Raw genomic sequence first — 16,139 nt, forward strand, 5'->3', positions numbered from 1 at the left:
ACATTTTAAATAATTGTTATTTGTTTATTGTAAAATGAATTTACAACAAGAAATAATACATATGTTTTTTTTTTATAAATTTGACTGCTGGACTGCTCCATGATAGATATTTTATTTTGTAGCATTTTTATTACATGACATTACATTATAATAATAATAATAATATTATATTTGATCGTATACTAAATATATTTAATTACTTCTAGATATATATTGCGGGCCCCCAGAATTTCTGCTTATAGGTTAAATCCACCACTGTTTATAACATGTGCTGTTTTTTTCAGCAGGGTCAGCTAACCTACTTTTTTGTTTAACTATTTCAGACACAGCAGTACTACTTGTGCTGTATGATTAAAGTCCTGCCTTATACGCACATTTCTTGGAGGTGACATGTTGAGCAGGTAGGTCATGTTTTCAGATTCACGGTGATGCTCTGTTTACTCAGGTAAGATGCTCTCATGTCTGTTCTCCCATCTGCTGACATTAAAAGGCCCGGGAGGTCCATTAAGTCGTTTAATGGTGACAAATCGAACGAATAAAGGAGCTGTGACAAATAAAACGAGGTGAAGAGGTTTCTGGATTAAAGACACTCGCTAATCAATATGTTATCAAAATTTAGCATTGGTCTGGACACAGCTATAAGGCCTACAGGCAGAAACCTGAATGTAATGCAACCAACAGTTATGTATTTTGAAATATATTTAAATTTTAGGTATTCACATACATACAGACAGTTGAAGTCAGAATTATTCGCCCCCTGTTTATTTATTCCCCAAAATCAGTTTAACGGAGAGAATATTTTTTTCAGCACATTTCTAAACATAATAGTTTTAATAACTCATCTCTAAAAAAAAAAGGGGGGGGGGCTAATGATATATTTTTTGTAATATTTTTTTTTATTGAACTGTTGGAAATGATCTAGCATACATAGGTATAGATAAGGATACCAACTAACTGCATTTTCTATTATTACCCCACCCCTGGCAGAAAAAAAATACACAATTAAACAAAAAGCAAAACAAATCAGAGCCAAAAACAAGAAGAGAGAGAAAAATAATAATAATAATAATAATAATAACAATTAATAAACAAATAATACAATAAAATACATAGAAATAAATAACTAAAGTAAATAAATAAATTGGCATTTAACTGCTTACAAGAACACTTTTAACAATGGCAGATACACTATTAAGACGTCAGAATAATTAAACTGCCTTTGAGTTTTTTTCTCTTTTGAATATTTCCCAACTGGTGTTTAACAGGTCAAAGAAATTTTCACAGTATGTCTGATAATATTTTTTCTTCTGCAGAAAGTCTTTTTTGTTTTATTTCAGCAAGAATAAAAGCATTTTTAATTTTTTTAAAAAGCCATTTTAAGGTGACAATTATTACCCCTTTAAGCTATTTTTTTTGTTCGATAGCCCTCAGAACAAATCATCGTTATACAATAACTTGCCTAATTACCTTAACTTGCCTAGTTAACCTACTTAACCTAGTTAAGCCTTTAAACGTCACTTTATCACTTCATGTCAAGATAAAATAAATAAGTTATTAGTGATGAGTTAATAAAACTATTATGTTTAGAAATGTGCAGAAAAAATCTCTCCATTAAATGGAAACAGGGGAAAAATATAAAAGGGAGCTAATACTTCTGACCTCAACTGCAACTGTACATCCATGGCTTCTGGTCCAGGGAGTGTGGAGGCTGCCAACGTAAAGCTAACCTTTTTTTTTAGCTGCTGTTAGAGCAGAATTTTTTTTTTTTCTGAAATAAAGAAAAGCCAAAGGAAGAATCATCAGTTAAAAGAAAAAGCTTTGGACAACATGGTATGTCTGATTCCAGTATATCCTTCAATGTCAGTGACACATTTTCCCAAAAGTCATTTATTTTAGGAAATTCCCAAAACATATTGTATGTACCCATGACATCCTCTGAGCAGAACTTACAATTAGGAGATGATGGGGTCAAATAATATCGACCTTAAAATGAATTTTAAAAAAATGTAAAACTGCTTTTATTGTAGCCGAAATAAAACAAATAAGACTTTCTTCGGGGAAAAAAAGATATTATCAGACATACTGTGAAAATTTATTTGCTCTGTTAAACATCTTTTGGAAAATATTTGAAAATTAAAAAAAAAAAAAGAATCCACAGGAGGGCTAATAGCCTAATTAACTTCAGCTGTATATAACACATATATAACATACATATACATAGAAAGGAGAATGTGTATACATTTAACACAGTACATATATTTAACTTTAAGTGTATGAGATTTAATCTTGTTTAAATTGCTTGAGTGTTAATGACTATTATTCTAAATGATAAATTTAAATAATATATACAAATAAACCTGAACCTTGCCTGCATTGTCAGAGATTTGCCCAGCAGTGAGTACTTGAGTCAATTTTCTCTGAGGCAAAATGCTTTCATCCAAAAGCTCCTTATGTTCTCTTTTTTTTCCCCTCCACACTTCAAATCATCTTATCTCAGTTTCCCAATTTTAAAGGACCAAAACAACCAACATGTTGTGTTTCGCGCACAATGCCTCAAAATTACGCTCAACAAAACAGTTTAAGTGGAGTAAGACGCACCTCTGTGACTTCAGTGACAAGGGCGGAAAGAGCCACGCTTTTCTGTTTTTACACACTTCACCTCCTGAAAGGCAATTTGCAGATAAAGGTTGAAGCTGGAAGCCATGAAAGGCGTCCGACGCTAATCCTGCCTCACCTTGAGTCTGATCGAACTCCGAAAATCATCATCCGCAAATCTCCCGTTTCGTCCGTAAACCGTAAACACATCCATGGTTCGCACGAAGGACGGGAGCTTTCTTCTTCTCGCTCTTGAAGTTCTCTGAAGTTAAAGATGGTGGCGGCAGATGCTGGAAGTTTTTGAAAGTTTTGATGGCCGATAAGGTTACTTTATTTTGTTTGTTCAGGTTTCTGTGAAGCGCAGAGATGAGGCAAATCCGTGCCGGGATTATCTGTGCTCTCTCTCTCACCTTGCACAGGTGTGGAGAGCTGATACGGCCTGAACCCACATGCTCACTATGCACCATGGGTAGAAATGGGACTGCTGAGAGAGGGAAGCTACAGGTCTGCGTGGATTATCACAAACCATTTCTGTAGTTTCAAACGAAAGGGAGAAATAAACGTCTCTGTCTAAACTTCAGTTTGGTTACCACTATATATGAAATATACCTAGTTCATATTATATATATATATATATATATATATATATATATATATATATATATATATATATATATATATATATATATATATATATATATATATATATTTATTTATTTTTTCTCCCAATTTCTGTTTAACGGAGAGAAGATTTTTTTCAACACATTTGTAAACATAATAGTTTTAATAACTCATTTCTAATAACTGGTTTATTTGATCTTTGCCATGATGACGGTAAATAATATTTGACTAGATATTTTTCCAGACACTTAACTAGGTTTATTAGGTTAACTAGGCAGGTTAGGGTAATAAGGGAAGTTACTGTATAACAATGGTTTGTTCTGTAGACTATCGAAAAATATATAGCTTAAAGGGGCTAATAATTTTGACCTTAAAATGGTTTTTAAAAAAATTAAAAACTGCTTTTATTCTAGCCGAAATAAAACAAATAAGGCTTTCTCCAGAAGGAAAAATATTATCAGACATACTGTGAACAATTCCTTGTTCTGTTAAAGGTTCATAAAACCCTCACATACTTTTTTTTTAAATATAACAGATTTGTGTGTTGAGCATCAGTTAAGACAATGTTAGCCCCTGTCAGATTTAATTGTGGGAAAACCTGGATAAATTTGAGCTTTTGTCAGCTAATTTCAGCTTCCGGTTTTAAAATGATTTTTGTGGCGGGATCAAAATCGGCTGCAACTGCAAGTGCAAAGATGACGCGTCGGTTTCTCGTTATTATTCATAGCGGAGTTTTCTTATCCTATGAGAAGAGCCGGCTTCTTAATTATGCACGACTGCATGTGCTTTCCGAAAGCAAGGCAGACCTGCCAGTGCCAAGCTGCGAGATCCTACCTATATAACTGGGTGAAACAGCGTCCACGGACCCATATCACACAGTTGTTCATGAAGGCTCGTATGTGTTTGTTTTGATGGTCCACAGGGTTTGTTGCATGTTTTTCCCCGTGATCCTTTCAGGGCCGATACAGCAAAGCTGTTTGTGTGCAGCAAGCATTTTTTGTCAGGAGAGCAGTACGAGAATTGGAGAATGGCGGGCTTTGTCTTTTATCAGGAGTTCGTTCACGTTTAGACACATCGCCGTGCTGCTGTGTTCGCCTAAATCCTCCAGATTACCAGCAGGGCTAATGGTTAAAATAGACAGGGCAAGAGACCTGCTGCACTGAGTCTGCATTCAGACCCGGGGATTGAGGGAAAAGTCCTCATTTAGTGCTTTTAGTGCACGATTATTTTTAGAATGATTTAATTGTGTTTGTGTGTATACAATTATGAATAACAAATGTAGCAGGGCATTAAATTACTGTTTATTTCTTTGCATTTTAAATTTGTAAACTATAAAATTATGCATCTCTGCACGGTTTGTGACAAGTTATTCGCTCTCCTCCTTCTCCTCTGCTCTGCTGGCCACGCCCACTCCTGCCCTTTTAATATATATATATATATATATTCAATCATTCATTTTCTTGTCGGCTTAGTCCTTTATTAATCCGGGGTCACCACAGCGGAATGAACCACCAACTTATCCAGCACATTTTTACACAGTGGATGCCCTTTCAGCCGCAACACATCAATGGGAAATATTCACACACTCTCATTCACTACGGACAATTTAGCCTTCCCAATTCACCTGTACCGAATGTCTTTATGGACTGTGGGGGAAACCGGAGCACCCGAACGGGAACCCACGCGAACGCAGGGAGAACATGCAAACTCCACAAAGAAACGCCAACTGAACAGAGGCTTGAACCATCGACCCAGCGACCTTCTTGCTGAGAGGCGACAGCACTACCTACTGCGCCACGGCATTGCCATATATATATATATATATAGTTTTAGACACAACCCTACAAAGTTCTGGATGTAATACTTAATGTAACCCCAAAAGACAAATATGCATACAAATTCTAATAAATATATGTATCTAAATATTTTTTTTAACCCAGGCTCATTCTGATTACGTACCCCTATATATATTTCTGGAGAGAATAAAACAGTAATAAACAGCGTTGATTCATTTGGAGCTGTGTCTGAGTCTACTAGATCCATTCAGAGGTGCACCCAGCTCTGTGAGTTCATTGACTCCTCCAGAAACTTAACCTGGATGATGGAAGCGTTCAGCGGTGCTTCTGACTGAGCTAAGTCCAGTTTGATGTACTGTTGTTGGTGTCGGCAGGAGGATTTTCCCCAGGACACCAACAACAGGCGATACGTCATAATCACGCCCCCTACAAGAGCAAGCTCCCGATTGGTTAACGCGGTGCAAATGTCCACTGAAGTTCAAATTTTCCAACTCGAGCTATTCGTGTGTTAAGCAAAAACGATCAATTCACGGCACTTCATTCGCGTTGCCTCATTTGCACGTATCATGCCGCAGGATGTCTACTCGTGTCTTTGCATTGACTTAACATGAAATCACTTAAATCACTTGCGCTTCTGCTGCTTTAAATATTTCAGAAATCGCTGTCATTACACATTTATAAATGAATAAAAATCATATTAATTTTTCAATGAATGTAAACCTTTTTATTTGTAATATTTACCATTTTAATATTTCATTTGATTTATTTAAACAAACTTTATTAAATTAGTATTTCTATTTTTTTTTCTTTGATAATTGCTTTACAGCCTATAGGATTGTACCATTTTCAAGTACTGCTTTACATGTTTCGGAAATTGATGTCATTACATATTCATAAATTTATTCCAAAATAATATGTATATATGCTAGAAGAGTTAGCGGTTCATTCCACTGTGGCAGCCCCTGATAAATAAGGGACTAAGCTGTAGGAAAATGAATGAATGAATATGTAATTTTTTTGAAATATTAGTTTCTATGAGTTTAGACTACATTTAATATGATTTCTAAAATTAGCATTATTATTAAATATTTCAGAAAAGATTTTTATTACATTTAAAATATATATATATTTTAAAATAATACATATTTTTCAGTAAATGTGAACGTGTAAAAATCCATTGTATATGTCTGGAGGAGGGGGGATTCATTAAAATATATTTTAAGTCTATAAACACACACACACACGCACACACACACACACACACACACACACACACACACACACACACACACACACACGCAACAGAACACAAACATGTCTTAAGGATTTCTTGCATTCTTGAGAGAAATAAAGACTTCATCCCTCAAAACTGATAAATGCTAATGTAAAAAGCGGGAAAAACGCTCCCGAATGTGAATTAAAGGAGTCACAGATAAAAAGCACTTCAGTCGAAAGTGCCATTGTTCAAAGACCAATCCGGCACAACGAGCCTGCTGCCTCAGATAAACACAATTTCACTCTAGTCACTGCGATTACCACACCGCTAATCGCTTCATTTTGCCCGGCGCTACTGCGGGTAAACAAAAGGTCATAATTTAGTAGAATTAGCATTCCAAAAAAGAATCCACTTGAACCTCTTTTGATCTACGAATGCACAGAACACTGATAATGTGTTTTTAATCCCTCTCCAAGTCTATTAAATTGTTTGGGAATTTAAAAAACTTTCGAAAGCTTCTACTAATGCGCACAGTAGTATTTATTGGAATTCAAGCACAGCTTTCAGGATTATAAGAGAAACCCGTTGCAGACTCGACAGAGCAGATAGTCAGACCAAAGTGAAAGGAGAGTGAAAAGCCAAAGACTGTGTGACCGTTTTGTTTTCATACAATACAGCCATGTCTCTTTATACTTCCACTCATGTAGAAACTCTTAGATGCAGCGCTTAAAGCAACTTCTGATTCCGGCCCGGCAGAATCAGTTCAAACCCAATTCATACGAGACTTTAGATCAGACAACAAAGAGCATCCTGAATTGGAGAACACAAGTGGCATCATGGGAGTTTTCCAGAAGTTCTTGCATCGACATAACTAGGTTGAACTCAGGGATCCTAGTTCTTCTGCCAAGCAAAGACAAACAAAACCCAACAAAAACAAAAAAATCTAAAAACCAAAGGTTCTGTCTGAAATGTCGCTCTCAATCCTTAGAGAACACACTTTAGTGATGTAACACAGCATTAAGTGTTGGGTAAAAATCCTTTGGAAAGTTCATAACACCACTTTTCTTAATGATAAAATGACAAACAACACGCTACTTCATGGACACACGCAAACAAGAACTAGTAGTCAACCGATATATCGGTGATATCGGCCAGATTGATTTCTCAATATCAGTTTCTGCCATTAAAAAAACATTTTTTTCAAACACTTACGACAATGTAAACCAACTGCTTGGTTGAGCCTTTTAGATTACTTTGTTGCATTATTTTTAGCTACTCAAACAACAACAACAAAAATTTTAAAAACAAAGGTTCGGTCTGAAATGTCGCTCTCAATCCTTATAGAACACACTTTGGTGATGTAACGCAGCATTGAGTGTTGGGTAGAAATCCTTTGGAAAGTTCATAACACCGCTTTGCACCCCTTTTTCAATGATAAAATGACAAACAACACGTTACTTCATGGACACACGCAAACAAGAACTAGTAGTCAACCGATATATCGGTGATATCGGCCAGATTGATTTCTCAATATAGGTTTCTGCCATTAAAAAAACATTTTGTTCAACCACTTACGACAATGTAAACCAATTGCTTGGTTGAGCCTTTTAGATTACTTTGTTGCATTATTTTTAGCTACTCAACAACAACAACAAAAATTTTAAAAACAAAGGTTCGGTCTGAAATGTCGCTCTCAATCCTCAGAAGACACACTTTGGTTATGTAACATTGCATGTATTGTTGGGTAGAAACCCTTTGGAAAGTTCATACCACCGCTTTGCACCCCTTTTTCAATGATAAAATGACGAGCTACGTCATGGACACACGCAAACAAGAACGAGACGTCAACCGATATAATGATGATATCGGCCAGATTGATTTCTCAATATCGGTTTCTGCCAATAAAAATCACTCTTCGTTACACCGCTTTAAAGAAGGTAACCCAATTGCTTGGTTGAGACTTTAAGATTATTTAGTTGCATTAATTTTAGCTACTCAAACAACAAAAACAAATATGTAAAAACCAAAGGCTCGGTTCGAAATTGTGCTCTTAATCCTCAGAAGACAAACTTTGGTGATGTAACCCAGCATTGATTCCTCGGTAGAAACCCTTTGGAGAGTACATGCCACTACTATTCTCAAAGATAAAATGACAATCGACACACTACTTCATGGACATACGCAATCAAGAATTAGTGGCCAACCGATATATCGATGATATCGACCAGACTGACTTCTCAGTATCGGTTTCTGACATTGAAAATACCATGTTGGTCAGCCACTAACAAGAACACACAAAAAAAAACCCATTCAGGTAAAGACCGAGGTGATACAAAATCCAAAGCGATTTACTGAAAAGTATTTGGTGTCAAACAGTCTTTATTGTGTTCTAGTAAAATCGGCACCACATTCTTAACATTTAAATGGGAAACTGAATGACAAAGTAATCAATTCAAGCAGAAAATGAAATTAAATTTACATTGTAAATGTGGTGTCGACCAAGCAAAGGAAAAACAAACATACATACAAATGCATTTACAGTTCAAAATTCTAACATGTGCTGGATTGTTTCATTGTAACCCAATTGTTTGGTTGAACCTTTTAGATTACTGTGTTGGATTATTTTTAGCTTCTCAAGTTTTATTTAATCAATTGTACCGGCTGTCTGATATATCTGATTACAGTTATTAGACAACAGTTGATTATTTAAACAGCCATTTATGTCCTGTCAGTCAAAACAGAAGTGGAAAAATCTACAGCTACAAAACTCATGCAGTGATTTAAACCTCACTGGCTTGTTAATTAATAGCACTTTTTCGTAATTACGGTGGATTTCATAAAGCACCTTAAGTTTGCTTAATGTTGAAAAGATGCAGTAAAATACAATCGGATTAAACCGCATTCTGAGTTATTTAATAAATATAAAGGTGTTTGAAAAATATGGACCTTTGCACCAGTTATAGAAACTCAATTACAGGAACTAGCCACTAGGCTGGTCAGCTGGGAACTAAATTTCTCCTGGAGCCATTCTCCTGGTTGCATTCGCACCGACAGTAAGAACTCTGAAGTGGCATAAGCTGGCCAACAGTAGACCCTACTCAGACGCAAAGGCTAATTTAATGCCCCAAAAGGTAATTCTTAAATTGGCCAAAAACGACAAAAAAATAAAACTTTCTTATGGTGTAATACTCTCTGATCATTTATCAGTTATCAGTATCAGCAAATACATTTTATATTGCACATTCCTGGTTATTTTTACAATTTTGCGCATAATTGTGCAACCTAGCTGGGGGTCGATAAAACAACAGTAATATTGACTGGTTGCTTTCCTGTCCAAGGAGAAAATATCCTGCTGAGAATTTGGTAAGATTAAGGTTTGCAAGACTGAAAAACTTATGGGGATAATACATATAGTTTTTACTCTAAAGCAGCAAACTTATTTAAAAGTCCTTTAGGATTGCTGGGAAAAAAAGCAAGGGTCAATATGACCACTCTAGCGGAGGAAGCTTTTTTTTTTTAATACTTTTTTTAGGTCTGAAGAATAGAATTCGGAGCAGAGAGAGGGGGGACGGATCGGAATCAGCCATGAATTGAACTCAGGTCGCCGTGAACACCTCAGTGTTTTGTGTCGACACAATAACTAATAGGCTATTGGCGTTGACAAAGCCCCACTTTCTAAAGGAGTCAATCATTGATCACTATAGACTAATGGGGCATTCACACCAGAAGCGGTTTGTGCAAATAACTCACACTATTCGCGTGTAAATAAATGTGTGAACATTTTGAGTTTACTCACTTCATTCACGCGTCAAATGCGCTTCATTCGCGTGTCGAATTCACTTCACAATAGGATTTGCGTCATCGGCGGAGCTTCTGTGTACCCTGTGACTCTAGTTCTGTTGCTAAATGGCTAACATGGACTTTATTGAGAAAGTAGCTGTGCCTTATATGCTTTAGGAAGGCTGAAAAACAGCATAGATTCGTTAAGCTCAGAGTCTACTAGATCCTATCAGAGGTGCAACCAGCTCTATGAGTTTATCAACTCCTCCAGAAACTATACCTGGATGATGGAAGCTTTCAGCAGTGCATCCAACTGAGCCGAGTCCAGTTTGATGAGCTGTTGTCCGGAGTCGGCAGCTGGATTTTCCCTCAGTACACCGACAACAGGCACTACGTCACAATCACGCCCATACTAGTGCAAGCTTCTGATTGGTTAATGCGTTGCAAATGTCTGTTAAAGTTCAGATTTTCCAACTCGAGCAATTCGCATGGTAATCAGAAATGCTCAATTCGCGCCGCAGGATGTCTAATCGCATCTTTGCATTGACTTAACATGTAAATCACATGAGCTTGATGCTATATCCGTGTCTGGTGTGAACGCACCATAATGATTCTCCGAAGAAGGGGCTCGATTCGGAAACATGCTTTTACGTCAGTTTCTGCAGCTTCATATTTATTATTACTCTAGGATTGGCAAATGCATTGAAATCTCAGCTAATACTTTCCTCACAGACATAAGAAATCAAAATGTTCACTGGTTTTGTAATCTGTATGAAACGAACGCAAGATACAGTCATCAAGTGTTGTGAATGTGTTCCCTTCAGTTGCGTATGCGCATTAGTTTGGGCAACCTGAAAAAATGCAATTCTTTGTCATGATTTTAATGTTTACAAACTAATTTTATAAGACGGCTGCTGTTAAATATCCTTGGTGATTCCAAATATGAAATTTAATTACAAATTTGGCAACAGCTAGCTCTCTGCAGTAGACCAACTCACATGGTCGCCCACTGAAGCTAAGCAGGGCTGTGCCCTTTTAGAACCTGGATGGGAGACCACATGGGAAAGCTAGGTTGCTGCTGAAAGTGGTGTTAGTGAGGCCAGCAGGGGGCGCCCAACCTGCGGTCTATGTGGGTCCTAACGCCCTAGTATAGTGAAGGGGACTCTATACTGCTCAGTGAGCGCCGTCTTTCAAATAAGACATTAAACTGAGGTCCTGACTCTCTGTGGTCGTTAAAAATCCCAGGATGTCCATCGAAAAAGAGTAGGGGTTTAACCCCAGCATCCTGGGCAAATTTGCCCACTGGCCTCTGCCCATCATGGCCTCCTAACCATCCCCATATCATAATTGGCTTCATCATTCTACCTCCTTTCCAGCAATCTGCTGGTGTGTGGTGTGCGGTCTGGTGCAATATGGCTGCCATCGCGTCATGCACACTGGTGGTGGATGAGGAGATTTTCCCCAATAACGTGTAAAGCATTTAAAATGTTCAGAAAAGCACTATTTAAATGTAAGGAATTATTATTATTAACAGGGTTGAAGAATTTGATGTTTAACCATTTAAAGAGATAAGAGCTGCAGCTTGTATGCCTGATTGGCATTTCAAAGATGGCCGTCAAATGAAATGACTTGCCTTAAAAGGGACTTTGCCAGAGCTCAACTTTACGCAAATAGAAAGTTACACATTGTATGGGATAATGGTGGAAGTGAAGGCAGAGACCAGCCACCTTATACAGCTGGACATCACACTACAGTAGAAACAGCTGCTTGAAGTCAAATATAATAATATAGACATAAGAATTAAAATAATGGAAAACAATCAATATAATCTGAGGTAAAAAAAATGTATGCCAGCATTATAGTCAGCGGGATTATTTTTGCAAAACACCTTTGTGGGTCCGTTTATCACAACATGTTGTCCTCATTTTATCCTGTGCCAAATCTCCAGTCGGATTCTTTGTAATCAAGCCATGTTTTGAGTGAACACAAGCATGTTTCTGACAGATAAAAGAAACCAAATGACTTGCAATAACAGAGACAAAAAAGGTGTGTGGAGGTTAGATTAAAACCTTGCATTCCATGTAAATGTACAAAAGATCTGTAGTTCCCTTTCTCTCAGTTTATCTTAAGGAGTAAGGGAAAACTGGTCTTGTTCGATGGGTTTTTCCACCCATGCTCCCAGTCCCGCTTTGTAGAAAGCTTTGAAAAGAGTCTGTTTCGCCTCATGATACTCGACCGCCCCTTGTTTTGCCTCGTGGTAGGAGCCAGGCCGAGATCCTCGGATCCGCAGAGTCTCACTGAGCTGAGAGAGGTAAACCAATATATTTCAAATTGAATACAGCAAGTAATTAAAAATGTCTTAACACCCTAAATGTCATTTATCCTTTAAAACCTTAACAAATGTTTTACCTTTGCATGTAGACAGACCCAACGACTGTAAAGAGCGTGTTTGCAAAGTTGCGACTGTCTTCCGAGGTCATCTTTTCCTGTGGTTGCGTTAATGATCTCCAACCCCTGGTCTCCTACTGTCCAGTTGACGCTGAAATTAGGAGCTTTCCCAGGTTGCCTTGCTTCTGTGTTACTGATACCTGCAGAGAAAAGAACAAAAATGTTTGGGCAAAGAGTTTCTTTATAGAAATCTAATGAATGGATATACAGTGCATCAGAAAGTATTCATATCCCTTCACGTTTTCACATTTTTTATGTTACAGCCTTATTCCAAAATGGATTAAATGCATTAATTTCCTCACAACTCTACACACAATACCCCATAATGACAATGTGAATAAAGAGTTTTTGAAATTGTTGCAAATTTATAAAAATAAAAAAGCTGAAAAATCGCATGTAGATAAGTATTTACAGCCTTTGCCATGAAGCTCTAAATTGAGCTCAGGTACATTCTGATTCCACTGATTAGTCTTGAGATGTTTCAGCAGCTTCATTATAGTTCAACTGTGGGAAATTCAGTTAATTGGACATGATTTGAAAGGGCATACACCTGTCTTTATAAGGTCCCAGGGTTGACAGTGCATGTCAAAGCACAAACCAAGCATGAAGACAAAGGACCTGTCTGTAGACCTCCGAGACAGGATTGTCTCGAAATATTCAAATATATTTGAACATATATGAACATATTTGTAATTTCAATTGTTGGTTATTATATATAATGATTTTTTGCACTATTTTGACACATATGACATTCATATATGTTATATTCAAATATGAACTACAATGTCTTATATGTAATTTGCATGTATTGTCACGTATCATCTTTCTATATGTGTTGAGAAAACTGACACAATCGTAAATTGATTTATTCAAGATGCTTTACCGCTAAGAAGTGGTCTGTTGATTCTGAATGGCGGGGGAATATCATCCATGTCTGCGATGCGCTGGTACATGGCTCTGGAAAGATGGTCAGCATGATACAGACTTCCCAGAATTAAACTGGAGAAATAGATGGGCTCTGTGAAGTAACTCAGAAGAGATCCCTGTACTCCGATCACGTTCCATCTGCAAAAGGAGAACTGAGTTACTAAAAAGTACAGGTGAAACTTGTTTACTGTTAAAGGAAGGAAGCTTTTAAATCGCTAGCTGCAAGCAGCACAAAGTGGAATCACCCCCCCCGTGGACATACAGCATGTCAGTTAAAAAGCCGTACCGTTTCGCGAAGGAATGAAAAAACATCCTGATGTCAAGAGAGCACACCCGCACAGAGTCATATTTACAGGAACTGTTGAAATTATCTGAAAAATAACACCTGGGGCCTATAATCTCAATCACTGCAATTTCTCAGAGGCCTTCAGAATGAGTTTTTTTCCAAAAGTGACGCATGAGATCTGAGCTCTTGAAAAGCCACGGCTCACAGCTGGATGATAACCACCGCGTTTAACTGGAGAGGATTCCTTGGCATCCAACATGAGGCATGCGGATGTGTTTGCGGCAGCAGGCTTCCCTCAGCGGGACTGCTGTTTTTTTGGAGGTCATAATCAGAGGCCTAATCAGGGGCCCAGTGGCCCGGCTCCAGGGAGCCCCCTGCTTTGGAGAGATCTGAAGTGATTGGGGTTTTAGAGCCAAGAAGACAGCCAATCAGCTGCTTTCTGAGTGCCACTGGATGTAGATGATTGAATGGTAATGAGAGGGATTCGTTAAAATTGGTGGGGGCGCAATAAATATAAGAGACAGTCACAGAAATTGTTCAGCATTAAGCAGATCAAAGACAGTGTTGCTATGAAAGTGGCTCAACTGATGACGGGAGGTTTTTTTTTTCCAGTATAGGGCTGGGCGATTTGACAAAAATCTCATATCACGATTCAAATCATTTCATATTTGATAATGATGTATTTCACAAGATGTAACTAAAACTGCTTTTATTCCAGTCAAAATAAAACAAATCAGACTTTCCCCAGAAGAAAAATATTATCAGACATACTGTGAAAATTTCCTTGCTCTGTGAAACATCATTTGGGAAATATATATAAAAATAAAAAAAAATCAAAGGGGGGCTCATAATTCTGACTTCAACTGTATATACACAAACACACACACACACATATATATATATATATATATATATATATATATATATATATATATATATATATATATATATATATATATATATATATATATATATATATATATATATATACACAGTTGAAGTCAGAATTATTAGCCCCCCTGAATTATTAGACCGATTATTTATTTTTTCCTCAATTTCTGTTTAACGGAGAGAAAATTTTTTCAGTAAATTTCTATTCATAATAGTTTTAAGAACTCATTTCTTATAAATGATTTATTTTATCTTTACCATGATGACAGTGAATAATATTTTACTAGATATTTCTCAAGACACTTCTATACAGCTTAAAGTGACATTTAAAGGCTGAACTGGGTTAATTAGGGTAACTAGGCAGGTAAGGGTAATTGGGCAAGTTATTGTATAACAGTGGTTTGTTCTGTAGACTATCGAGGAAAAATATAGCTTAAAGGGGCTAATAATTTTGTACCTAAAATGGTGTTTAAAAAATGAATAACTACTTTTATTCTAGCTAAAATAAAACAAATAAGACTTTCACCAGAAAAAAAATTATTATCAGACATACTGTGAACATTTCTGTTAAACATCATTTGGAAAATATTTTAAAAAGAAGAAAAAAAATTGAAGGGGGCTAATAATTCTGACTTCAACTGTATATATATTATCTCTAATAACTGATTTATTTTATCTTTGTCATGATGACAATATAAAAATAATATTTGACTAGATATTGATGAAATAATTTTTGACTAGATATTTTTCAAGACACTTCTTTACAGCTTAAAGTGACATTTAAAGGCTTAACTAGGTTAATTAGGTTAACTAGGCAGGTTAGGGTAATTAGGCAAGTTATTGTATAAAGATGGTTTGTTCTGTAAACAGTCGAAATAAATTAGCCTAAAGGGGCTAATAATTTTGTCCTTAAAATGGTGTTTAAAAAATTTAAAGCTGCTTTTATTCAAGCCGAAATAAAACAAATAAGACTTTCTCTGGAAGAAAAAATATTATCAGACATACTGTGAAAATTTTCTTGCTCTGTTAAACATAATTTGGCAAATATTTAAAACAAAAGAAAAAAAATCAAAGAGGCGGTATTAATTCTGACTTCAACTGTATATATATATATATATATATATATATATATATATATATATATATATATATATATATATACACACACACACACACACACACACAACATTTTCTTCTAAAATTAACATTTTTCTCTAACACTTGTTTGTTGGCATTTATAGTGACAAATTTATAGTGACGAATAAGTACTTTTAATTGCCTTTCAAGCGAAATAACTGAACATAAACATAGCAGGTTGAGAAAAATTCTCATTTTAGGAGAATATTTCAGATGGCATGTAGAGGTTTTTGCATCTGAACTCTTCATATACATACATACACAAATACGCACACACACAATTATATACACATATATGAACGTGTTTCAGTAAACAGTGTATTTTGTGACACCACTACATAAACAATAATGCACAATGTATTTTTTTTTATTTTGTCCATATGATAAATATTTTCATATTGCACAGCCCTATTTCAGTTTATATCAACCAAAGCTACAGCCA

General features: G+C 36.2%; 1 protein-coding gene across 4 annotated transcripts in view; it reads right to left on the reverse strand.

Moving 5' to 3' along the window:
- Positions 1 to 8,589: 8,589 nt before the first annotated feature.
- The window catches only part of adarb1a (adenosine deaminase RNA specific B1a), a 52,721-nt gene continuing 45,171 nt past the window's right edge, over positions 8,590 to 16,139 (reverse strand). For 3 of the 4 annotated variants that reach the window (XM_073936715.1, XM_073936716.1, XM_021469375.2), the window contains 3 exons: positions 13,340 to 13,521; positions 12,418 to 12,596; positions 8,590 to 12,310 (listed from right to left, as the gene is read on the reverse strand). In XM_073936715.1, the coding sequence (XP_073792816.1) occupies positions 12,134 to 12,310; positions 12,418 to 12,596; positions 13,340 to 13,521 (538 nt within the window). In that variant the 3' untranslated portion in view covers positions 8,590 to 12,133. The remainder of the gene's footprint in view (positions 12,311 to 12,417; positions 12,597 to 13,339; positions 13,522 to 16,139) is intronic. The other variant, NM_131610.3, reaches the window with a different exon arrangement.

The sequence above is a fragment of the Danio rerio genome, chromosome 22 (assembly GCF_049306965.1).
Source record: "Danio rerio strain Tuebingen ecotype United States chromosome 22, GRCz12tu, whole genome shotgun sequence".
Classification (NCBI taxonomy): domain Eukaryota; kingdom Metazoa; phylum Chordata; class Actinopteri; order Cypriniformes; family Danionidae; genus Danio; species Danio rerio.